This window comes from Dermacentor andersoni, chromosome 3 (assembly GCF_023375885.2).
Source record: "Dermacentor andersoni chromosome 3, qqDerAnde1_hic_scaffold, whole genome shotgun sequence".
NCBI classification, from domain to species: Eukaryota; Metazoa; Arthropoda; class Arachnida; order Ixodida; family Ixodidae; genus Dermacentor; species Dermacentor andersoni.
In genome coordinates this window covers 162210427-162236180 of record NC_092816.1, presented here as the reverse complement: position 1 = coordinate 162236180, position 25754 = coordinate 162210427, and the positions used below count along the sequence as shown (strand labels likewise).

At 48.9% G+C, this 25754-nt stretch overlaps 3 protein-coding genes across 3 annotated transcripts; 1 reads left to right on the top strand and 2 right to left on the bottom strand.

Annotated features, from left to right (window-relative positions):
* Positions 1–564: 564 nt before the first annotated feature.
* Positions 565–25505, bottom strand: LOC126524537 (uncharacterized). Its single transcript, XM_050172836.3, has 4 exons — positions 24527–25505; positions 11840–11987; positions 6736–6866; positions 565–3297 (listed from the first exon to the last, which is right to left on the bottom strand). The coding sequence occupies exons 1-4, from the start codon at positions 25211–25213 to the stop codon at positions 1240–1242; spliced, it is 3024 nt and encodes a 1007-aa protein (XP_050028793.3). The 5' UTR covers positions 25214–25505; the 3' UTR covers positions 565–1239.
* Positions 16138–19092, top strand: LOC140216795 (putative nuclease HARBI1). The gene is made up of 3 exons (XM_072287345.1): positions 16138–16909; positions 17000–17141; positions 17653–19092. The coding sequence occupies exons 1-3, from the start codon at positions 16364–16366 to the stop codon at positions 18150–18152; spliced, it is 1188 nt and encodes a 395-aa protein (XP_072143446.1). The 5' UTR covers positions 16138–16363; the 3' UTR covers positions 18153–19092.
* Positions 19083–22419, bottom strand: LOC140216796 (uncharacterized). The gene is made up of 5 exons (XM_072287346.1): positions 22010–22419; positions 21838–21946; positions 21506–21623; positions 20799–21142; positions 19083–20403 (listed from the first exon to the last, which is right to left on the bottom strand). Exons 1-5 carry the CDS (start codon positions 22273–22275, stop codon positions 20155–20157), a joined length of 1086 nt encoding a protein of 361 aa, XP_072143447.1. The 5' UTR covers positions 22276–22419; the 3' UTR covers positions 19083–20154.
* Positions 25506–25754: the final 249 nt, after the last annotated feature.

The following is a 25754-nucleotide window of genomic DNA, read 5'->3' as shown; positions in this document are numbered from 1 at the left end:
CCAACGCTAGCCAAAGCGCTGCCCAGCACGCTCCGCTCAGGTAGCTTCTATGCGGACCGTGTTCCTCGCTCCGCTAGTCCACTTACGGCTAAGCGGACGGCGCACGCACATTCGCACTTCCGCTCCGTTCAGCTGCATAGCGGAGCGTAAACACGCTCAACTAAAACCTACTACTTCCTTTCGTGCGACGCTTCGCTGCCGTCTCCGCTCGCCCGCTCGCCCGTAAACACGTTCAGGTATAACTCTAGTTTTATGGAGCGAGCGAAGCAATCTTCGTTCCAATGCCGACATGAGCGTTGTGCGCAAGCGCACGAGTGGTCCCGCCAAGTGATTGTGTGGAAAATGCCAGCGTAAGCCGGTCGGAGCGGAGCAGACCAGAAGCGCTTAAATGTGTCTTGCGTACTGTTAAACGCGGGATCCAGCTGCAGCTGTTACACCAACTTAGCCCATTCCGGATTATACCGAACATACCCAATACTTATACCGGACTGGTTTCGGGCCGCAGCTCCCAATATACGCATTCCCCAAAGTTTATGAGAAGTTTGCATTTTGAAACGTTTATTCCGCGATCAGCTTCGATTTTTCAATTTTATTTCATTACGGCGACTTTATGAAGCCAAACATATGCACAATGAGTGACGTGGCGACACACCAATGTTTGCATTGACGCGCGACATCGCCATATGTATTCGGCACTTATAGGAAAACGGCGCAAGCACTTCAGGTCACTAATCATACGCAAATGACCTCGTGTCCTCTTGGTGTGCTTCGAGAGGTGGCGATGAAGTTTCGTTAGCTAATCGCTGAACACGCACACAAATGTTTTTGAAAAAGGTGAACAATATTTTTTTTTTTCACACACCAGCTAAATCCACGCAATTAGCCTACTGTGACTATACACACGCTCACAACACAGATACCATCGCTGATCGATTCCACGTTTCCCGTGGCTCATGCCCTCGCACGCAACGTTGCTTAGAGAGGCCACGCTTGTTGAACTGAATAAATGCAGCGATTTGGACCCGTCTAGCGAATCAACTCTGAAACGATGTCAGGACGCTGTGGTTATTAAATGCAGTCAGAAAATCCCAGAGGAGGCGTGCGAGATATTGCTTGAATTTCAGGGCAATTCAGTTTCAGTCATTTTCATGTAAGGTCTCCATTGTTTACTGTCGGGAACTAAAGGTGTTACCGCCACGTAGCAGAATTGCGCGCCGTAGACGGTGAAAGTGAAGTATACTAGTGCAAAATATCGCACGACTCCCCTACGAGACACGGCGGACAGGAGAATGCAGTCGCGAACTCTGGAAAGTGCCTCATCTGCGCGCTGCAGGCGTCCGCTCCGTTGTCCACGTCGCACATGAGGTAGCACACCGTGGCGAAAAAAACCTGCTCCGGGCTGTATTCCTTGGCGTTCCAGAGGGGCATGTCTTCGGCGTCGCTGCGGAACTGGCGGTACGTGGCATACGCGAGCTCCAAAGCCACGTAATGCGGAAAGATGTCCTGAATGGCCATCCCACTGCAGGAATACGGTGCCGACAAATAGGATTGGGAGAAACCCGCCTCGGACGGCGCGATGCTATCGCGGCCGTCCAGCAGCAGAGACAGGCTGTTAAGGACGTTGACGAGCTCAGTGGCGTAGATGAAACCGACGCCGCCGTATACGATGGCACTAGTGGCGTCCGGGTAGTAGAACGGTGCCCTGAGCGCGGCAAGTGACAGTGCGACCGTCTTCAGTACGACGTGGTGAGAGGCCACCCCAGAGCTGTCCACTCTAAAGAGGGATGCGTCGGATGAGAGCTCGTCCAGGGAAGCCCACGATTGCTGATAGCTGGCCGCTCTGGACAGCCAGAGCTGGACGAAGTTTTGTTCCGTACTGTCCGTGGTGGCGTTTCCGTAAAGCCGCAGGAGACGCTCTTCACTGGCGTGCCGTTCTGAAGGCCAGAGGGAGGGTCTCATTTCCTCCAGAAGCAAAGCCAAGCGCGCACCCATGGCGGAACTGACTTTGGAAACGGCGACGCTGTGTACATTGTTCAAAGCAGCTCCTATATTTGCGCGTGTCGAGGGCTCCTGGAGGGCGCGCTGTTCGCTGGCCAATATAACGTTGTAATTAAAAGCCACCTGAACGGAACAAATTATATGCTGAAGACGAACGCCACGTTCAGGATCTCTTTTGAATCCCTCGAATATGTCATTGCTCGCTAAGGCTCCGAGAATCTGCACAAACCACCAGTTAATGTGTAGATAAATATCTCGTGCCGAATAAGCTTGAAAGAGGGCATTCATGACAACGAGCATCTCCCTGTCCGTTATGTACACCCCAGCTTGCTCGCTGATGGGCGGATTTAAAGGGCTCAGGGCTTCGAGCCAATGTTCAACAGACGTGTTTACAACGAAAGACGGCAAACTTTTCACAGTCAGCAGTATTGGGTAGTGGTATTTTGCCCTGGACAAGCGACTGAGGTTTGCGAAGACGTACGTCTGCAGAAGCTTGCTTCCGCGAGTGAATTGCTGGAACGATTCTCTTATGGTGCCTCTGTAGACAGCAGCAGCAAGCGTATCCACATACCACAAATACACATCTTGATACGTCACGAGAGCTTCGTGCAGGCTGTTATAAAGATCTCCGAGGGACGAATGACTCAGCGAGATGGTCATGTGCGCCGCTGTGCTGTTGCGAGGAATGACGAGGTCGACATAGAACCAAAGGGGAAGGGCCCAATTGTAAGCGAGCTCAGTCAGCGCACGCAGCGGGCGAGAATAGTTGCTTACGTCGATGCTCTCGTCGGGAAAGCCGAAGCTGGTGTTGTGCATGAAGTCCAGGAGCTGCATCAGGGCCTTCTCATCATCCGAGGGACGGTCTGTGAGACAGGCGTCCATCATGTCTGCGGGCCTTTGCGAGATGGCTAACGCATGTCGCTGGCTGCTGAACTTTGCCAGGCTGACGATCTGGTCCATGACGGCGTCCATCACGACGCTTCGCGCGATGCGCTTGTTAACGTCGTTCTTTGTGTGACGCGTCTCCCAGACGGAGCAGACGAAGTGGCCAAAGTCCTCGCAAGGGCTGCTCTTGTGCGCACCTTTGCTGTCGTCGCTCAGACCGATGATGTCCGCGTGATCGACGCAACCGCCAGTGATGCAGAAGTGTTGGTCGGTCGTCTTCCTGTCCATCCGATGCCGAGTCATCACCAAGTAAGCGATCAAGGCCACAATAGCGACAACCAGGAGCGAAACACCCGGAAGCATGGACGATAATCTTCTGGATTTATTCACGGCCCGGTCGGGTCGATGACTCGACTGGAATGAAATACAAGAAGGTTGAGATGTTGCAGACGTTTACGTCCTCTGCGTGCATGTTTCTAATCATGACTTTTCTCTGCATGGTCCCAACATAAAAATGAACGCTCTGGTGTTTGGGAAGCGAACAGAACCTTGTTTGCATGAGAGCATGCCATTGATAACTTATGTTTGGCCTTTGAAAAGAATAGGAAATTAGCAGTTTCCGTTTGTGCAAATTGCCTACAGTATATGTTTGAAAAGTCGGCTGGCAACAGTGGCCAAGTATACTGACACGACTTTGACATCTTATGTATATCGTCCCTGACAAGAGTGCCTAGCACAGACATATGTGGTTAAATGGCTACAACGTTCCGCAGCTAAGCACGACACCGCGGGATCGCGTCCCAGCCGCTGCAGTCGCATTCCAATTGCTACAGCAAATGCACAGAATATTTGTCCTCAGCGTGGGATTCGTGCGCGCGGGAGGGAACGGTTGTGGGGTGTACCGCAGGTCACACGTTCGAGGCAACTTGCTCTAAGCATGCACATGCTAAACAGGGAAACTCAAGACAGGAATGTAGAAAAAGGCTCTTGGTTTGGAATTTTCACAGGTTCTTCTTTATTAACTAGAGTGCCAAGAACCGTCCAGTTGTAGGCTGATGCCGCCCCAATGATCGCTTCGCATTGTCTGTTCAACGCGGCAGCTGGAGGGAGTGCACAAGAGCAGCCGGCGGTGTCCTGGCCAATCAGGATACCATTATTTTAGAAGCGAATCACGCCGCAGGAATTTCCGGCATGCGATCAAAAAAATGCATTATATCGCATACAGTCCCCGCACATCCCACGTGTTTCTGCCGGTCCTGTGATTTATGTAAAGCACGTGTTGATGGGCGAGTTGGTTATACATGATTACAACGAAGGCGCCAAATAACACAACGGACGAAGGAAGGGAGATACTGGGAAGCTCTTGAGATCAAGAAGCGTGGTGATGCTTGTATCAGTGAACCCTCAGTTTCTCTATCGACAAGGGAGCTGGCGTATCTTGGGAGCAGCGCGTAGAAGCTGTTCTGTATAGTGTTTTCGTTGTGCGATGCAGATGACGGCACTGTTTTTCTTGTTGTTTTGATTCTTGGCAGCAGCCATTTATTCCTGCGTCAAGAAATAAAACACTCAGTTGTTAGTGCACCTACGTGGTTGTCCCGTGTCGCCTTCCTTCGTCCGTTGTGTTATTTGGCGCCTTCGTTGTAATCATGTAAAACGACAAAGGAATCAATGCGCCCTTATGGTGACTATCCATGTGCTACTTGGTATTCACTACGTTAACCCACTTGTTCAAAATCATGCCAAGTTAACAGGAAGCTTTAGCGCAGTGCCGACTACGTTTTGCTACTCAAATACATATAACACGCAGTAAAGATTTGGTAAGATAACGGTCCGACTAATTTCAACGGCATTTGTAGCGCTTCAGAAAGAACGTCCAATACTAGGAACTCTAGCAAACAGTGTTTTGAGCTAAACTTCAAGGTCATTAGAAAAATGTGCTGTAGATATGTTAGAGGTCCAAGGAGATAGATGCATGAAGTTAACAAATCCTTAACTCTGAATAAAAAAAAGATATTGCAGTTCTTTAAACTGTTCTTCTTAGAACATCTCGAACGGAAAAAATGTGATATGAATTTCCAGCTCAGGGCAAATTGTTACAATGGTTACGAAAGTTTGGCAAAGGTGAAATTCACAAATGAACGGTAAGCGGTACGTGATGCATCAGCTTTGTCTATCTTAGATCCATAATTAAAGTGCAGTTTACAGAACTCTGATGTGGTTTTTTTATATCGCAGCGTTAAGCGTCCCGTGTCGCAGGAAATGCGGTTGGCGTCCGCCATCGGCGACATTGTCCAGCTTGCAAAAAAATAATCCCAAACCGCAACCACGCAGGCCCCCCGCGTGGCGCAGAGGCGTTACTGAACTAATTGAATTTGTCAAAATAACATGCGTCAGAAAATTCGTTAAGTCCGACTTACACACAAACTTCAGACATGATAGCGTCGAACTGTAATTTGAACACACGAGAAAACAATTTCAATATAAGGAAAAACATGGTTGTTTCACGCGGAAACTCAAACACAAACACCTCTTTCCTTGCTTACGGGGGTATGAGCCATTGCTCTGCCCGGCACTGCCGCCGGGATCGGCCCACTATTGTTTTCTGTCGAGCTCCGTGTCGCTGAATATCCGGTGTCGGTGGCGGTGTCGGCGTCAGCGGTGCCCGATAATGCTGTCGCATTCTACTCTTAAAGGCGAAACTTAAGCGTCCGACAAGTTATTTTATTGCCTTGTTAGAGTTGTAAGCTTCGTGTATGGAACTACAGTTTACAGCATTGTGAAATATATTTCCAATAAACAATAGGAATATATAAATACGGAGTTCCGTCTGGCAGGCGAAGCACTGATTGCGATAGAAAATTAGTAGATAGCTGTACGAAGCAATGATAGTAGTTTCGCTTACTAACTAAATTGTCACCCGGAAAAGATAAACAATTACACGTATCAATAGAATGCGTAAGCGTGATTCAACGAGGACGTAGAAAGAAACAGACCCCCAGACACAGCTCTTTGTGTGTCTGCTTCTTTCTACGTCCTTGTTCAGTCACGCTAACACATTCTATGATGCATTCAAACCAACTAGCCCGCCAACGTATTTTAACTAAATTACCCAGTACGGTGTCACGCACACACAGGTAAACATGAAGACATCTCGCTCGATGAGCGTAGAAACTCGCTGTCAAAGTTCTAGAGTGAGGAATCGCGGCAGCAGCAAGCGAATTGACCTTCATGCATCTCTCGCTTCAACGCGAATGAAGCGTCGAAAACCCAGCGCATACGAAGCTACCGGCACAACGCGCAACTCTGCAAACATCGCAACTCGCGTTGAATACGACGACCGCGCGTGCGCGCACTTTGGCCCTGTCGCATATCGCTTTCAAGACACACGAGGGCCGGCAACGCACCCCTACGGCGTCCAACAAAGGCGTCTACTACGGCGTCGGCGTTTGACGTGGCCAACGCCGTAGTAGACGCCGCGGTTGTGTCCACTCTGTACGGAGCACGGGCGAGGAGGGCATCGAGGCACCGTAGCAGCCGCCAGAGAAGAACGACCCTCCTCCCTGGCCTGATACCCCTGCCTTTCACGCCACCACGTTCTCGACCTGAAGCCCGCGGTTTGAGTGGCGTATGCGTAGAGGTAACGGCTCCGATGGTTTCGATGTGCGCCACCTGTAGATCTGAGCTACGAAACGCCACAGCCGTTGGGACAACCAGAGCAGGTTTTCATGGATGCAGAAAGACGCCGTTCTCAAGCTACGAAGCCGGCTGAGACAGAGTTCTACAATGAAAGGAGGAACTGTCCTTATACATATTCTGGCAAATACGCCTGAGCGAGTGTTTGGCGTAACCCACCAGTTGGCGCAGTTTCTCCATGGCCGTCGCGCCCTCGCTGGATTTGCACGGGAGCCCTTGCTCGCGCTGTTCTCGTTGCGGGTTCGGCGGGCTCGGCGTGAGGATGACCTCGAGGCGCACACTGGACTGACCTGCGTGCGCAGGTCGCAATGCCCTTTCGTTGGCCAAGCACGAAAGCAAGTCGGTTTGTCTCACAAAGCCCTCTGCAGTTCCCGGATCGTATTCGGGTGAGTGGCACCGGAACAAAATAGGAAAGGTAAGAAAGCGTCAAAGTTTTAAAGAAATATGAGAATGTATCAGTCCCCTCAAAGTATTCTGAGAGCAGCGGTAACAATTACTGGGTCGGTGCATCAGAACATTTCATAAAAAGTGCAACTGCAACAATGTCTGTGAGGGTATACACTCTGCAGAAGTGAAGAAACACGCCTGTGACTATACGGCCATGTCACGTTCCGTGAGGATATGTTGCTGAAGTGTCACCTAATGAGTGTCCCGATTTCAAGTGCGCGGAGCTTTCGTTGCTCGAAGGTAGCAAGTATATCGGTATATCAGTAGATAAAGCATTCTTGATTGCACCTAGCGGTAAAGAAAATGCCGGACCAGACAAACACACGCAGGACAGGGCACCACAGCAGCGACACTGCGTTTGTTTAGCGTTATGTACAGTTACCCCAGTCATGGTATAAACGCAGACTACCACTTCTCTACCTGCGCTTTGATATACTACTAATTATGTTGCGTCATCTATGCGAAGTCCTCAAGGAATTATAGCCCTACTTTATCCATGGACTCGTCATTGACAGGTAATCACCACCTCCAGGAGCTAAAATCAGAGCATTGCAGCGGCCTCTATTTACTATTACGGCACATGAAAGGGTGCAGGATTCACACGTGGTTAAATACACTCTGTAGGGGCTCACGCCTGATAAGCGCACACATTGGGCTTTGGATATTGAAACCTAGATGTGTGCTCCATGGATGGAGCCTGCTGATACTACACAAACAGGTTCCGTTATTAGGCTCCAACGAGAGCCCCAGCATTGTGTTGCCCGCTGAAATCGTAGCCCGGCGAAGTTCGACGTACGTGAGTATCTATTCGTGCACCGAAGGCTGCGCATGCTTAAGCTGGTTTGACTGCTGGTCCCTCAAGGTTCTTACCCATACGCACGACGCATTTTCCACTATGACTTCCAAGAGTAGTCGGTCATGCGTCGCCAGTAGTCAACGTGCGTAAGTATTTCTTGTTTTTATAATATAGTTTTTATGATAACTATGTTTGGAAACATAGTTATTACAAAAGTGGCGTGGATTAACACATATACAGAGATGAAGTGAACAGAACGAGGCCCTCGTCGTGTAGTTCGTAGTGTATGTCTTCATGTAGACAGTTTGCAGTTATAGTAAATGTTCGGCCGAATTTAGAAAACATTTCCTTCACGAAAACAGCTCGTGATTGGTCGAATGCTTTCGGGAATAATATGACTGGTACTTCTTCCTACGAAGGGCTTTAATGTAAAAACTACGTATTGAATGTTGGTTTAACCTATTCGTGAATCAAAGTACCTTTATATTTACTTGGTCCAAACTTCCGCAGTAGCCCTGTAGCTACTCCCTTTCGAGCAACACTTTATTGCCCGATGTGTGCTAATTCCCTCCATACATCCCAACGAAGAAGCCGCAGTGCTATAGACCAGCAGTCAGCTGATCTATATTAGGGTATATAGCTGGTCTATAGCTGGGTATAGTAAGCTGGTCAGCAGCACCCAATGTGCGGTATCCCTAGCGTCACGGATTTCATATTTGCTGGTGCGAATTTCTGAAGACATTTAGTGTTCGGCATTTCGACCACAACGACCACCTTAATTTTTTTATTTCGAGGCTGAGGCGAGCTTGGGACTCACCTGAGCTGGAGCGTCACCGTGTCATTAAACTATAGGAGGGGCATATGTCTTGTTGTGAACATAATTAGGCTGTTATCAACGGCTAATTATCCAGTAGGTTCCTTAGGAAAGGGAGCGAATGGGATGGAAATAAATGACAGTGCCACAGAGGTTTCAAAAGCAACTGCACTTTTAATTGTCCATAATAATGCAACCGATGTAATTGAGCAAGGAAAACATGTTTCAGTGAATGAAAGGTACTATGGCCAGCACGCAGTCATAATAAAAACATAATTATGGGGTTTTACGTGCCAAAACCACTTTCTGATTATGAGGCACGCCGTAGTGGAGGACTCTGGAAATTTCGACCACCTGGGGTTCTTTAACCTGCACCTAAATCTAAGTACACGGGTGTTTTCGCATTTCGCCCCCACCGAAATGCGGCCGCCGTGCCCGGGATGCGATCCCGCGACCTCGTGCTCAGCAGCCCAACACCATAGCCACTGAACAACCAGGGCGGGTGCAGTCGTAATGTATAGCCAGATATGCGAAATCTTTTCACGGAATCATTCGCAATTCCGTACGACGCCATGTATTCATAGCCAACATTTATTAGGCAAGACAACATTGCCCCGCATTATCATTGAGAAAACGTTCGATTTAATAATTTTACTGCTCGTCGGACGCTCAGAGCTTGCCCTACGGAGAGTGAACGAGCATAGCGCGACGTTTCTTTGCAGAGCGTTGCGCATTTATCGTCCCGATGAGAGACAGCGCGTCGGATGCCGCAGCGTGAACTTGCACGATAACAAAAAGCCTTCACCCACACCTTTCGCCAATGAATGCAGTGCGCTAGGTCGCGCAAGATTTGGAGTGAAGCGCACGCCACGCTTTGAGCAAACACGCAAGGCAATGAAAAAAAAAAATCGGATGAAATCGCCGCGTCCAAGTGAGTAACGCCATTCCGCAGGAGACAATAACCTGTTTGCGCGGTATAGCCAAGTCTTGCGCCAGAATCACGGGTTGGTAAGGGTCACCAAGAACGAACTAATAAATCGTGAAACAGAAAAAAGAATTGCATTTGTTGTTTTAGTACACCCGGCCACGGCGGCCGCATTTCGATCGGGGCGAAATGCGACAACACCCGTGGTACTTAGATTTAGGTGTACGTTAAAGAACCCCAGGTGGCCGAAATTTCGGGAAGCCCCCACTGCGGCGTGCCTCATAATCAGAAAATGGTCTTGGCACGTAAAATGTCATAATTTAATGTTCTTTAAATATTTGAAACAGAATATTTACTCGTATGACAGTATTCTGATTAAAAATTTTCAAACATTGTTTTTTTTTACATAGGTTTTCTAGTTTCAGCGTGTCTCCCCTTCACCTAGTCGCGCTTCAATCATGCACAACTAACCAATACCTCTGGTGATAGGTTTTGCTACGCTTTTCATTACAAGCTTCGCGACCTATTTATAGATGGACGTTGACTGTGCTCTGAACGAATACTGCACGGTAGTCCATAGAAGCCCATCACTACTGGGACCTAGAGGAAAGAGCACAAACACGTATGGATGAAGTACCGATTTATCGAACTTCTAAGCAGCCTTTATCTACACGCAATACTCTCATATCAAAATAATCAGAACACAGGCAGACATTGGGGACTTGGCAGCCTTCTGTTCCTGAGAGCGTAAAGACGCAGGTACGAAGTGCAACAAAATCAGCCGTGAGCGAGTTCCACGTGCGTTTGTAGAATGCGCCGCTGTATACGCCTGGCAGTGTTCATAGCGTTGTACCAAGCTCACTGTCTTCGCGAGCGTCCGGTGGCGAGTAGCGCGAAATCACGCGAAAGTGATCGCATTCCCCGAAAGATATTGCTCGAAAATACCGCCCCTGTATTCGCCCCAGTCGCACTGTGTTCCCACAAACACGAACCAACTCGTCCAGTTCAAGGTTTTATACGTTAGTACTGATTACTTAAGCAGGATCTTGTTGCGCGCAATTTAGGCGTTCATGTCGACGGTAAACAAGTAGTACAAAACGACGATAATTGGGATCATGGGTAAATATATGGAACACGAGAGCGGCTGCCGAACTGCACCCCCGTGCCCTCTAGCAGCCTCGAGGGTCAGCTAAAAATCGGACCACGCGTGCGCGCAGGCCTGAGCCCATACCCAGTTCAGACCTCTGGCTCTGTTTCTTTACCCGTGGCTCGGAGTGTCCTTACCAGCGTCTGCGGCTGAACACACGCTACAGCGAGACGTCGCTGTTATCGCGGCTACACCTGCCTTTGCCACAGGGCTGAGTCCAGCGCGTGCTAACTACAGAAACAGAAGCCGAGTGCTCCGCTTCGACCTATGGGAAAATAAACAAATCGAGAGGTGTGAATTGGCCTGCGCGCCTGCGTGATCCAATTTCTAGCTTCCCCTTGAGACTGCTAGAGGGCGCTGGGCCACAGTTCCTGTATATTGCGCGTACATGACAATTTCGGGCAGCTGTTGAGGGAGACATATAGGGACAATCGAGTGCAAGTCGTATGGGAAGGCAAGAAATGCAATGAAGCTTGAAAATTCAGGATGGACTGAAGCAAGGATTTCATGTCTGAACTCTTGTTCACACTCTATGCTAAGGTAATATAAAGACGATTGGGAAGTAGTGAATTGTTATTATCTTACATCCCTAGCGGGCAAAAGGTGCATCCGATGGTCTCAGGGCTGATGCATGCGGACGACATCATGCTACTAGCAGACAAAGGAAGACTTGCGAATATAAGTGGCAATGTAGCGACTAATCTGGGCCTGAACCATCATCATCATCATCATCATCATCATCATCATCATCATCATCATCATCATCACCACGTGTTTCAATTACTTCTGTTGGCACGTAACTGCGTGCCATACGTGCAGTGCTCGGCGATATTTTGCGCCACCGGTGAATGCCGCGTGATCGCTAAGGGGACCGATTGCTGCCGTAATCAGTCACAATGGCACTTGCTTTGATTTGATATAATTCATCAGATTCCACAGACTCACCCAGCGCCCACCTGTAGCTGAAAAAAATTGCGGCAGCTACGCCCTCCCAGTATCGCGTTTCAATCGCTAAGCCCCGTGCGCGTTGTCCCCCTGTGTTCCATTCATCGTCGCCTTGCGCCTCTCGTGCCACTTCGAAGCCGATTGTTACGCCATCAGCACGCGTTGTTCCTAATGCGGTACATCACTCACCACTCTGTGAGCCCGGAGTGGACGTGGCGGTCGGTTTCCTGTGGAGCCGCAACAGCGCCGAAACGTCGGCCATGGAAGAACCGACAGGTGCCGGCGAAGGGCACAGCGAGGACTTGCGAGGTGCGCCTGCGCTGCTCATCGGAGACAGCTGGACGGAAAGCGAGACAGATAAATAACACGGATTTATAGTTCAGGGAATGTACCAGCGCGTCTTGTGCAGGTAGATTAAAGGTAACGAACCAAGGTGAGAAACGCAGGTGCGCTCTTGACAGGCATGTTCTCAGCGATTGTTGCAGGTTCGATGACAGATTTTGGCTTCCGCATTCAAGAAAAGCGAAATGTACATAAAAGGTCGGGTGTGCCCTTTTCCGTGACGCAACCGTAGTGGGGTACGCGGAACACCTTGTGCCTGCTGCAGAGGGTGTATGGGTACTAACGTACAGAAATTACGCAACAAGATACACAAGTTATATTTATTCACGCTTTAGAAAGCTTAAATGATTAACTTATGTTACAGCTAATGGGCATTTTATACTCTTATTTTTGCACTTGCGCACCCTCCTTGTTCGCAGTGGGCCCGTTTGTTTCGCAGAGGCTGTTTGGGCCCTAGGGTAAATTATCGAAACTCGATTAACAAAAAACCTATTTAAGGAAGTTTTTCTAGAAATAAATGAGTAGAAAAAGCAGCGTTTTCTTTTAAAATTTTGACACAGGCGGATTTTTCTTCGAGCCTGCGTTCTAATGCTATTGCGTTAAAACATCTCGGCGCCCTAGTCACGGCCGCAGCTTTATTTTGGCGAGGCGGCACGGTGTGCCCATGCACGGAACTACGGACTCCAGCAGTGAATAGCGCTCTTACGTACCAAATGGCGCTAGGGGCGGCGGTGGTTGTTTTCGTTATTTCTTCGTTTATGTGACAGATGACACTGATAATCCCCTCGCAACGTTCTGCCTTAATAAAGTTGCTTCCTCCTCCTCCTTGGTCGGCCTGCTCGCACAATCACTGCATTCGTTCTGCGCCTCTTTGCCTATCGGCAGCTTGTCACAACTACATGTGACTGTCTACCTGGCCCTGCGTCGCCCGCACATGGAGCCTCCCTAGAAGTGCTCAACCTCGAAAGCAGACATAAGACATAATTCACGCTGTCACAAGTGGACGCCATAAATTCGATGGTTAGAGGCAAATACAATGCCGCGGTAGCTTATGAGTGTCGCTACGTTGCAATTTCACATTTTGAAGGACTGAGAAATTCCTTTCTAAATTTTACGAACTTCCAGATTTAAAGAAATAATCCGAGTGAGATAGTTACTTCGTTAAATCGAGTTTGAACTGTAGATAACTGCAGGCTGGCGGTGCTGGCACACTACTCCAACTTACAATTGCCCTTCCTGCCCCGTCAGCTTAGTAGGATATGCCCGTGGGCAGAATCAGAACCATTTCAGAGCCTCTGTAAACGGCAAGGCCTACAGGACGGCAGGTAGCAAGAGGTGGAGGCGATTGCAAACAGAGTACACCGCTCCATCTATCAATAGGAGCTCCGAACATACAATGTGCTGCACCCAGGGTGCGAATGAGGGAACACGGACTCAGAGAAGCCGCGCGATATTCACCTTATCTTCACACGTGGCTTCAGTGCACGATGGCGAGTGAACCAAAGCGTTGCACGGTCCTTCATCAAGGGCTAGAGGACGAGTGTTTAAGACGTGATCTAAGATGGGCGCATCTTACGCTAAAGTTGCATTCGCCAGTCAGAACTAAGGAGCAACACATTTAGGGTGGAATGTAAGGGCGAGTAGTTTAGCGTGCAAGCTCACCTTTCTTCTATGCGGCATTTGTGACCGACACATTTGTTCATTGTGTATCCTTTACCACCATACTAGCTTCACTACAGGAAGCACGTTTCCCGCAGAGGTCCCTATGAAGGCTTAGTCATGATTCCTGTCAAAGGTGTACCGTAAACCTACGTTACATAGAGTTCTTCAAAAAGATATCTCTTGATAACTGCCATCGCTGCCTTCACTGTTATCAATAATTTGTTTCTACACATTCTACAGCTGCATAATCACCTACAATAACTTACTCGCACGATCCCCATAAATATCAGCACAATTACTCGCACTCCATTTCAACTTAAGCATACTCTTCGTAATCAGAATAGTTGGGATGCTGTGCAACAACTGGTATGTATTACCTGAGAGAGTGAAGCTCTTAGTGTGCAACTCACTTCTTTCCGCCCAAGTATATTACTGTTCGTTAGTGTGGGGTACGAAGTTACAAATAAATATACAGAAGGTTCACAAATTACAGAAGAAAGCTCTCCGTCAAATTGCAAACGTTCCCTGGATTCACGGTCACATGAATTCCTTACGTACAGGATCTTACCTTTTGAACAGTCCCACAAGTACCGATTATTGTTCCGTAACAAAATGAGCCTAAAGCATATTAACACGTCATTTATGTGACTGTACAACCTAAGGAGCGCTTCAGAAAAAGCGTAGAGTTTTCGGAGCAAGACAACTTGGCTAGTGCCTTTCTGTACGACAAATCATGGCTCTAACAGCATACAACGTCAATTAAGCAGACCATTGAATGAATTAATTTCTCGTGGTTTAAATGCCCTCTAGATGAGGAACACTGAATTGAAATTTTATATTCTAAGCACTTTTGGTAGTTTTGCTAATACATTATCATGTGCCCCAACTGATTTGTTCTGAATTAGCTAAATGTGGTAAGCTTTTCTTTCTTTCGTACTTCACATATATGTATGTTCCTTACCCGTTGAGACTGTTTTTGCCTTACACAAGCAATGATTATTGCATTCTCGCTAGAATCGAAGTCTTCATTGGATAGCGTTAAGGGCTCCGTGTCGCAGAAAATCCGGCATCGAGGTCCAGCGTCCCGCGTCCTGCATCGGCTGTCGTTCTGGGAATATTCGTTCCTAACCGCGCGCACCAGACCATGCAGTCTCTCCGTGTGGCGCAAGGAAGTTACTGAACTAATTGAGTTTCTCAAAGTAAGACGCTTCAGAAAAATTGTGAAGTACGACTTACAACCTACAGACATGATAGCGTCGGATTGTAGTTCGAATATAGGGGAAAACAAAATTCTGTTAAGCGGAAACTCAAACACAAAGCCCTCTTAACGCGATAGAGCTTTCCAGCTGCCGTTTGAGGTCTGTGTTATGGCATCTCCGGCTGGTCGTTTCCGAGCGCTTTAGAGCGCTCCCGCGAGCGGCGTTGTCTTCGGCTATGCGAAAGAGGGTGCGCGCCCTGCGTTCCATAGAGTTTCCTACAAAATTACTAGAGGGAACTCTGGCGCTGCAGTCGTTGTCCTACCATGGGAATGATGGGAAGTACATGGATTTGTCTGATCTTCGCGCTTGTGGATTCAGACGTTCTTGTGGCTTTGTATATTACGCTATATAAATATTACTGTCGTATATTTCGGCGCAATCTATATTCTTCGAAGTGCAGAAGACGCCGGGAACGCGTACAGTTTCTATTAATTGCAACGACTGAGCTTGTCCTGGTGGCCAAATCGAAACGCGCCAAGCGTCTCAAGGCACTGGCATGCCCGCGATAAATTCATAAGGGCGTTTCACTCGCTTGTCGATACGTGCGTCCGTGGCTTAATGGTTTCAATATCAGGCCTCTGTGCTAGAGTCCCTGTGTTCGAATCTTGCCGTCGGGCAATTTTAATGATGTTTATTTAATTATTTATTCCGCAATATACTGTTGAAAATGACGAGTTAACAAAGTCACAATGCCGTTTGAAGCCAAAAGAACGAAGTTTAGGCAAATCCATGTGCTTCCCATAATTCCCATGCTGGGACAACCACTCCCATTGCAGCTCCCGTAGACACTAGCGCCAGAGTTCCCTCTAGTAATTTTTGTAGGAAACTCTATGCTGCGTTCGGCTGGTTCTTCTCGATCCTCCATCTTCGAGCGCTCTGAGGCCTTCCGAGCCACGTCGTCGGAGCAGTCGTCGAGACTATAGCGTCGCTGCTGCTGGCGACGGTGCACCGTAACCAAGGCATGCTGGCGTTTCGGTGAACGGTCATTCCACGGCGCGTCCGCCGGTTCTCCCAACAGCGCCGGGAGCTTTTGAAAGGCGAAACATCGGACGTTGGCAGTAGTCACGTGGTTTCGGATCTGCCATTTCTTCCTCCGAGAGTGAGTCACACCATAGAGTTTCTCACTACATTACCTAGAGGGAAATCTGGCGCTGCTGCGCTGTGGTATGCATGGGAATGCCGGTATATTGTGGATTCGGATTGGCATCGTTTTCGTAGAGACAGGGGTGCGATTTTGTAGCAATTCTATTACTTTTTCCATGCCTTTTGCCGCCATCACTGAGCAGCCATTGGTCGAAAATGACCGGGCCGCGCCCATTTTGTCTGTCAATCACGCGACGTCAGGAACCCGCAAAAACTGTAATCGTCATCGTGACGTTGAGGCACTCATTATGCGGAGCAAAAGGCACGGATTTTTGGAACGGCCAGAGGCAGGGTCGTTTCCGAAGGCATGAAAAAAATGGCCGCCCCTCTGATCGCTATGGCCGTGGCTCTTCGCCGTCGCCGACGTGAACAGGGAGAGCCAGACGACGCGTTTGACATGCCGGATGACCATTTTCGACGGCGTTTTCGCCTCTCGAAGGGAACGGTGCGGTTGTTGTGCGAGGAACTGGCGGGGGAACTAGAAGCTGAGCGAGCGACGGGACTGTCGGTGGAGCGGAAAGTGTTGTGTGCGCTGCGCTTCTTTGCTACCGGGAGCTTCCAAGCGTCCGTTGGGAGCGAGGAGACGATCCGTGTGTCGCAGTCGACGGTGAGCGAGTGCGTGCGACGTGTGGCAGAGGCTGTCGTGAACGCAGGGGCCCGCAACAAGTGGGTCCATTTTCCAAAGACAGCCGAGGAAAAGGCAGCCGTGAAGGAGGGTTTCCTTCGGCGCGGCGTTATCCCCGGCGTCATCGGATGCGTAGACGGCAGCCTCATAGCCATCATCGCACCCAAGGGTGAGCGCAAGGCTGTGTTCATGTGCCGCAAGGGATACTACGCCCTCAACTGCATGTTCGTAAGTAAAACTCACGTTTTCTGCGATCCTTTTTGAAAGTTACGTTGCTCTTGCCAACGGGCACTTTCTCTGGTTTACGTTTTACCTCAGATCTGCGACGCGGACATGAAAATCTTGGCCTTGGACCCTATGCGACCGGGGTCGGACCACGACGCTTTTGTCTGGCGGACGACATGGTTGCGCCGGCGGTTCCAAGCGGGGCGCATCGTGAATGCCGGGGAATACCTCCTCGGTGAGAAAAAACATTTTTTTTTGGCGCAGTCACGCTTCAGCAGCGCAGAACGCCGTGTCCGCTCCAACCCAAACTTTTAACCAAACCACAAGAACATCAGTAATTCCGGAGTAAAAAAAGAAAATTAAGACATTGACTGCCACCATTGGCAATGTTCGAAGTGTTAAGTTACAAGCACATTATGTGTCTGCGAGGAGCTGACGAAAGCAACACGTATTAGTGCTTTCTGCACCCAGTGACTGCCAGAAGCAGAAGAAATGAACACACATTACTGCTACTACTGTCATTGATAGCACCAACAAGTGTTGATTTCTTGTTTGTGGCAGGCACCGCGTACACTTGTAAATTGGTTAAGAGTTTGTGACGGGTATGGACATGCTCAACTCATGCTTTTACTTGGGACTTGCAACCCTGAAGTCTACCTTTGTTGAATGATGCTGTAGCTTTCCTCAGTTGACAACTTGCCTCTCGTCAGCGGAGTACTCAATGTACTATTTCCATCTTTGTGCAGGTGACAGTGGCTACCCCTTGGAGCCGTGGCTCCTTACCCCGGTTCCTGGCCATCCTCCAGTGCACACAGCCGAGGGGCAGTACAACACAGCACATGCCGCCATGCGTTCCGTAGTGGAGAGGTGCATTGGGCTCTTAAAGAGCCGTTTCCGCTGTCTTCAGCGATATCGCACCCTCCTCTACGAGCCGGAACGTGCAGCCAACATTGTCGCGGCATGTGCTGTGTTGCACAACCTTCGCCTTTCTGAAGGCGACGAGTCAGGCGATGACAGTGATGACGACAGCAGCAGCGGCAGTAGTAGTAGTGAGCTTGACAATAACGGCGACCCCATGCCACACAGTCTGCCCCGTAACACGGGCTCTAGAATGCACTACTTGAGAGGGCGGGCTGTTCGCGACAATGTCATTGGCATGTTTGGAACAACCCGTGCGCAGCACATGCGTTATTTGAGGAGCGTGCGGCGCCAGCTGCGACGTCAACAGCAGCGTCAGCATCGTTAGGTGCATGCACACAGTTTTAAGTAATTGCATTGTGCATTTCATGCTGTGAAATTGCAGATACATTTCCCGTGCTAAGTTGTAGTTGATGTCTGCGTAATGCAAAGCATTCATGATTTGTTGAGAAATGTAAAAGTTGTTAAAAAAATTAAATTATGGGGTTTTACGTGGCAAAACCACTTTCCGATTATGAGGCACGCCGTAGTGGAGGGCTCCGGAAATGTCGACCACCTGGGGTTCTTTGACGTGCACCTAAATCTAAGTACACGGGTGTTTTCGCAATGCAGCCGCCGTGGCCGGGATTCGATCCCTCGTGCTCAGCAGCCTAACACCATAGCCACTGAGTAACCACGGTGGGTACATAAAAGTTGTGTAGTGAAGGGTTATGTAAAGCCTGCACTTATAGTAAGTAAAACAGTATCGTTAGAGGTGACATATGAGATTGAAAGCAAGCTAAAAATAAGTGCATATTCAAAGTGTCTGCCACAATTTGCTTGCTGCTGCTGTCGTCATCTAGATGCATGTAGCCCGATTCTTACTCGTATCCCCTTACGCATTGATGGACATAAGCACCTGTCTCCTCACTTTCTACTAGCACAGAGAAGCTCACAGAAGCCAAGATGTACAGTGCACGTCACACCTTCCGCTCCATGGAACGTGCTGTTGCACGCGCAGCTTCTAGGTCCTCCACCATTTTGTCTCGCAACAACGGCAAAGTTCCTTTCGAGTGACGAAAATGCCGTCCAACTGGTCATCCGACATGTCAAACGCTGTGGCTCCCGTGAAGTGTGTGCACGCACGAGCAGTTGATAGATTTTAACAAAGTGACCTCACTTGTATATAGCAGAACTCAGCAATGTTAATCAGTAATATTTGTACAGTGCAAGCTAGCACTAGAAATGTGGTTGCGATGTGTAAATAAAAGCACTAGAGGAAAACTGCACCTTTCTGTATTTCAGTCTTCAACATACACTTGTTTATGCACACATCACATGCGACAGTCTCTACATTGAAGAAGTGTGAGAATCATGAGTACTCAGTAGTAGAGACATTATGCAACATATCACAGACACGTTGGAATAAATATCGGATCACATTGTTCTTGCATCGTAATATATCACAGGTAACGGCATGCATCGTTTAAGAAAACTGTTGTACACTGCACAAGTACACAGTAATAACAACTGGCTTAAACTGCACCAGAAACAGAAATGAGCAGGTGCTTAAATCACATGCCAACCGAATATTTATCACAGCGAAATGTATAGGTACATCACTACATGTGAAAGGAACATGCTGTTGTGGCGCTCAAACTGAAAGAGCCATAGCACCATATTATGATATTCAGTAAGACAAACTGCATAAATATTACACACAAATTGCACCACAAGGGCTAAAATACAATGTATCACAACCTGAAAGATTACTGAATGACAACAAATTGTTTGATAATGAGACAGATGTGCAAGAAAAGAGACATTCCAGCTCAGTACGTAGTGACACAAACAAATATGCATATGCAACAAACAAAAAATAAACATTACAAATGAAAAGAAGGAGCATAGGCAAGGAATTTTCATAACTTTTTTCTTTTTTGCTGTGTATATTGACAGGTTGCTTTCGACATTATAGTAAGGCCTGAAAATTTCACCATTCGATGACAAGGATTAAATTGTAGAACACTTGCAGTGTGGCGTCGTGCTTAAATTGACATGACAATAACTAGGCACCTCAAAATTGCAGCGCCACAGTCGGAATGCCCGCACACACCAGGCCTACAGGCACTTTTGCAGGTGAGCCTGATGGTGTGCACGCTCTTATGGCTGAAGTAAACCTTGAAGAAAAAATTCATGCTGCAACGGCTATGCTACTTATGGTTGCATTAAAGGGTGACTTCAGCAATTATTTATTTGCAAACTAGCAATATTTGCCCTTCATATCATTAATACATCAGCAAATTTTAAGATAAGTTACAAATTCCTTGCCTATGCTACCTTTGCATCCTTTAATTATGTGGGGCCTGAGAGGGGGGAGGGGCTTGGCTGCCACCATGCCCCAGTGCAGCCAGCAGCAGCTGAAGCAGGCGCTCGTTGGTCTCGTGCGACCGACGCGCCACTTCGAGGCGTTGCCGCTGCACTTCAAGGCGCTGAGACTCCACTTCCCGCATTGCCGCCACCTCCTCCCCGAGGTGCCGCAGGCTCTCCATGTGGGCCTCGTGGTGCTGCCGCAGGCTCTGCAGGTGGGCCTCGTGGTGCTGTTAGCAAAGATGTGTAATTAGTTTAATTACAGAAGCTCAGTAATAGGGCCTTTGTGTGTTGCATTCATCCCCATTTGCAGGCTATTGTCTTGTCATTGTATATTCAAACACTGGAAATATCTTTCTGGCCCATCAAACTTGTGCCGTCGCATTCCATTAAGATGTGTTACATTGCTATACCTGCTTCCTTGAATTCAACGCCACTTTTTTCTTTTTGCCACATAATTGCGTAGATATTTACACATGTTATATCACGCGAATGTGTACAAGATATCACCACAGGACTACACGTATACATTATGCTTGTTCACTGATTAATATAATTTTTAGAGAGGTCATATGCTCATCAATTTCATACGCAGAAAAATATACATCTGTGGCCTTGCACATACCTGCCGGTTTTGCTCCAGCAGTTGTTGGCGGAAGCGAGTGTCCTCTTGAACTCTGGCTTCCTCCAACTGGCTCTGGCGAACGTATGCGGCAGTAGCCGTCATCACAGCACCATCAAGTTCCTGCTGCCTGGGCTGTCTACGGGGAGCCCGTGGCTCTCGAGGGGTAGGCTGCGGCACCTGGGGGGTAGGCTGTGGCACCTGCGGGGTTGGTTGCGGCACCTGCGGGGTTGGCTGCGGCAGCTGCGGGGTTGGCTGCGGCACCTGCGGGGTTGGCTGCGGCACCTGCGGGGTTGGCTGAGGCACCTGGGTGGTAGGCCGCAGCACCTGGGGCGTAGCCGGTGGCTCTTCATGCAAAGCAAAAGCAAAGACTGCTCATTCACTGTTATCCGACCTACACAGATTGATTGTCCTAACCAGTCACTTTGAAATGTCATTATAGCTGCATAGCTACAAAAATGATACACAAAACAGGTAGTTAGAGCAAAAGATGCCACAGAAAGTTGCTGGTAGCAGTAACCCTTAAGAAGCACAAGGAATCTCTATTACAACATGATGTCATTTGTAGTGTTGCATTTCTCCTCCATGAATGAGAGCTGGATGTTCGACACAACGGTAATAACAGCAGAGTGACGTACTTTACTTCATAGCAACATCATACAGCAACTGCAAACAACAATGCTACTACAAAAGCTAGGTCACTGCCGTACGTGTAAGGCCACTTGGCCCAGCAACAGCTGCAGGGCCCGACACCACGAAAGCAGTTGTCGCTGGTAGATTTCTGCGGGAACCGCTGGGCCCTGCAGCTTCCTCTGAACTTGCCTCGTCCTGCAATCAGAGTAGTGTTCAGACATTGCGAGCAGTGTGTGCAATGCGCATCATGTACACAAGTTGCTGCTCAGAGTACATAACCTATATTGTCACTTGCACAAAAAAAAAGGGCTTAAAAATTTTGCAATATTGTGTTACAATGTAATGCTGAAAATTTGTGAGGTCACAGCAGGTCACACAAACAACACTTCTTTAAATCCAATGTACGCACCTCGCTATCGGGGAAGTACTCAGGGGGGGAAACAAGGACCCCTCCTGTCCTCATAAGGACGTCGAGGACGCGGCCGTCCACGCCACCCACTTTGCCACCTCCAGTAGCCCTGCAAACACGGCAACAACGACAACGTGAAACTACGTTACTGTCAGCATCATTAGAAGCTCACCTCTTCTCGCTCGCGGCCCTGGCCGCTTCTTTTTTCGCTTTATGGGCCATCTTGGCCCAATGGTTCCGCCAACGGCTGGTGGCCTTTACGGCTGGCCCCTGTGCGTTAAGCACCGCCGCCACCTCCTCCCACAGTTCGTTTTTTCGAGCAGCAGTCATACGTGGCGAGAACTCTGTAGAAGCTCTCGCCAGGTATGGGTGCTGCTCGATGAACTGCACGAGAATAGCCGCCTGCTCTTTGGACACCCGCGGCCCTTTTGCTGCCATTTTCTCTTTGTCAAATTGGGAATTTCAGCCGGCCCGCAGCACAGTAAGAAATTTAGAGGCAAACATTCTGTCTAAGCTAAGCGCCTGCATAAAGTGCTCACTACGACTTATTTCTGCCTTTTTATACCACTAATGTAAAAAAAAGGTGAAGTCACTACTCACATTTAATGTTGTAGCAGCTTCTTTCTCGGAGCGTATCAGTGCAGGAAGTATTACCGATGCAGCGATAACTTTAAGGAAGCTATCGTTATGTCATGGCGGTGCCCTATGGAAAATGCCTTGACAGTTCTCGATCCACTATGTTGCAAAGTTTCACCTCGGGGGCTACGGATAATTCTTCTTGGCTCTTCCTAAAGAAGAAATTATCACACGTCAGACATGCAGCGAAAACCACACGACAATGCAAGCACTACACGAGCAATAATTACTCACCTCAATCAGTATCTGACGGGGGCGGGGCCGCAATTACGGGCACGCAAGGGGCTGTCAGCTGTTCAGACAGACACGCTAGGGGCTGTCAGCTGTTCACAGGTAAACAAAGGCTGCCATTTTGCTTGCGCTCAACGGCATGGATTGGATGCACATCCGACTACTATGTGGCTACGACTTCAAAAATAGAGCACTTGCGTTTGCATTTCTTTGGACTGCGGCAGCTTTTGCGTTGTACTGTAACAAAATGAATTTGCTTTACGCAGCATGGAAGTCCGCTTTTATTAAGTGCCGTTTTACAAAACAAATTTGCTATACAGTCCCGGAAAAAGAGAAGAGAATACGAAAGAAACATCCGGCCAATGAAGGGAGCTTCTGATTGGACGATCCAAGAAAACGTCGTGCCTACGTACACACAATTTCCAAAATCGGTGACGTCACGCGAGAAGGCATTGGCATGAAAAAAGTCATTTCTACAAAATCGCACCCCAGGACACCTTGAAGACGCACTTGGCAAGTACCGTTCCGTCTGTCACAATGATTCATTTTCTACTAGAACAGCACGTGAAAAGCTGTTTTAGCTTTATTATTACGCGAAAACATGTTTTGTTTAACTATGAGAACTTGTTATTGTGTGTACGACTACATGTTACGTGAAAACTACCAGCGGGCCGCTAAAGTTGGAGAACAGACGACAAGGTTCGCGCTCGCTTTGAAACAGTTGGTCGTCTGTTCTTGCTTTTCTTCGCTTGGTCATACATCGTGGGTGAGTAAAGATGTAATATGTGTGAATGGAAACATTTTATGTAGATTTTACTTTGAGAACGCGTTATTTGCGTAGCCATATCCACGTTTTAGACGAAGCCTCTTACAACACCAACCAACACGAGCCTCGCAGACACATATACCGTCATTCCCATGACGGCACGGTGCCCCCTTAAGAAACTCCCATAGACGGTGGCGCCAGATTACCCTCTAGGCGTTATAGTGAGAAACTCTATGAGTCACACGTTAGGCTAGCGCGCTTGTCCTCTACCCATACTCTACCTCCGAGTTCGGGGAACGCCGGACCTGCCGGACTCTGCTTCGAGGGATGGAGGAGGCGACCAGTCGAAGATACCATTAGTACCAGCTGCGCGGCCCCCTAGGTTCCTTGCATACCATAAAAACAACCACAAAGCTCGCCTTCGTGCATAGCGTTCGCCGCCAGCGTTTCCCGGTAAACATTACGGTTACATAAGCTGCAGTTGCCGGGAAGCGTGCCGGAAAGCTGTCAGGGTTCTTTGAATGCTATCGCGTTCCACTCTTAAAGACGAAACTTAAGCGTCCTGAAAATTTTTGTATAATGCTCTACTACTGATAACAACCACTGTCGCACTGCCAATGACTGTCTGCAAGGGCACAAAGATCCCCTCAAGCTTGTCGATTGACAATGCGTTCTGTCCCTGTTCCGTGGATTTGTGATGTTTGAAGTGCTGAAATAAATTCAAACAAAGAAAGAATCAGTGCCCTTCCACTCTGTGGAGCAGGATAACCGGCGAAGCTGTGTATGTGGGCCCCTTAATGGCGAACTGCACCTCCGCCGCGGGTCGGCCCGGCATTGCAGCACCTTCGGGATCGGCCCACGTATGGTGTGTGCTTAACGCCTACTTCACCATCGCCGCGTGTCGGCCAGGCATCGCACTACATTTAAGATCGGCCCACGTATTGGGAGTTTTGTGTCTACACACGAACACGAGCCTGGGGGACCTCGACCTCATTAACTTCGCTGTAGAAATGAAAATGTGCACTGCGAGTAGCTTGCTGAAATTTGTTTACGTACCGGCGACGAGTTTGAGCTTCCTCCAGGTGACGTCACCGATTCGCCGCTGTCCACACTGCATACGACCGGATCACAGGCGCCCTCAGGGCTGCTTAGGCCCCTCATGACGCTACCAGGAGTTGCGAATCCCTCGAGTTTTGAGCTGCGTCGAGAGCTCGTCGCCTGAGCTGTGGCCGGGTCGACGCTAACCGCGGCCGCGGGGCCAACGGCAGCAAGGTCTTCGCCGAGGTTGGGAGGGCTCGCAGAGTGGGCCGCGACTCCTTCCTGGGGTGCCGCGTCTGAAACGCCTGCGCGTGCCGTGCGATACTCGGTGGCCTCCTGGACCACCGTGGTGGCAGAAGACGGAGGCGCGACGCGTGAATCGGACAGACCAGCTGTCAAGCTAGGGGTCCTCAAACAAGAATGGTACGTGGGCCCAGGCGCGACTGCTTTCTTGGTAGGCTGCTTCTTGGGCCGAGCCTTAGCACCTGCGCGCGAGACGCGGGAGCTGGGCTCTACCGAGGACGCGAGTGAGATGCTCGGGTCAATGGCGTCGGCCTCCCTGGACCTGGTAGCAATGGCCTCATCGGCGACGCTGCGCCCACGGACGGAGGCCTTCCGGCCGCCCTGTCTAGACGGGCTAGCCGAGGCGTCCGGCTCAGTGGTCGCTCTGCTGGACTGGTTGTCTTCGGTCGACTTTTCGTCCATGAGTGCTGCCTTCGAAGAGCAGGATGCGGGAACTGGGCCTCGTGGAAAGCTTACTGGGCTTCTTCTGGGCGTGCGGCGCGTGCTAAGCAGGCACCTCGTCGTCTGCCTTTACTGTCACTATTCACCCACTCTGGCGAGCAACGTTAATCCTGTTTCACAAAGGCTTTCTCAAAATAAATTAAATTGTAATTGAATTGCCCATATCCAAGATTTGCGGTGTTAAAACCAGCAAACTGTGCTCAAAAGAAAGTATACAACCAGCCTCGGTGGATCATAGGTAAACGAGGAATCATTTTACGGCGTGAAGAAGACGCTGATGATGTTGACGGTAGTTAGTTTCTTGGTAATGACAGAAACGCACCGTCTGCGATAGACCAAGGATCTAGAGGTATTACAATAAAAGAAAGAGATTAAACGAAAATGGAAAAGATACCAATCGTAAATAAAATAAAATATTGATTGATTGATTGATTGATTGATTGATTGATTGTGTTTAACTTCCAAAAGCAAATCTCAGGCTATGAGAGACGCCGAAGTGCAG

What these genes read in the sequence shown, in the direction of transcription:
- LOC126524537 (XM_050172836.3), bottom strand. Translation starts at nt 25,213, where the DNA reads ATGGACGAAAAGTCGACCGAAGACAACCAGTCCAGCAGAGCGACCACT. An exon ending in CACTCCGGGCTCACAGAGTG is followed by an intron (nt 6,867 to 11,839) that starts GTGAGTGATGTA and finishes CTGCGCACGCAG; the next exon opens with GTCAGTCCAGTGTGCGCCTC. An exon ending in TGGAGAAACTGCGCCAACTG is followed by an intron (nt 3,298 to 6,735) that starts GTGGGTTACGCC and finishes ATTTCATTCCAG; the next exon opens with TCGAGTCATCGACCCGACCG.
- LOC140216795 (XM_072287345.1), top strand. Translation starts at nt 16,364, where the DNA reads ATGAAAAAAATGGCCGCCCCTCTGATCGCTATGGCCGTGGCTCTTCGC. An exon ending in ACGCCCTCAACTGCATGTTC is followed by an intron (nt 16,910 to 16,999) that starts GTAAGTAAAACT and finishes GTTTTACCTCAG; the next exon opens with ATCTGCGACGCGGACATGAA. An exon ending in TGCCGGGGAATACCTCCTCG is followed by an intron (nt 17,142 to 17,652) that starts GTGAGAAAAAAC and finishes ATCTTTGTGCAG; the next exon opens with GTGACAGTGGCTACCCCTTG.
- LOC140216796 (XM_072287346.1), bottom strand. Translation starts at nt 22,275, where the DNA reads ATGGCAGCAAAAGGGCCGCGGGTGTCCAAAGAGCAGGCGGCTATTCTC. An exon ending in AGTACTTCCCCGATAGCGAG is followed by an intron (nt 21,624 to 21,837) that starts GTGCGTACATTG and finishes CTCTGATTGCAG; the next exon opens with GACGAGGCAAGTTCAGAGGA. An exon ending in TGGGCCAAGTGGCCTTACAC is followed by an intron (nt 21,143 to 21,505) that starts GTACGGCAGTGA and finishes CTTTGCATGAAG; the next exon opens with AGCCACCGGCTACGCCCCAG.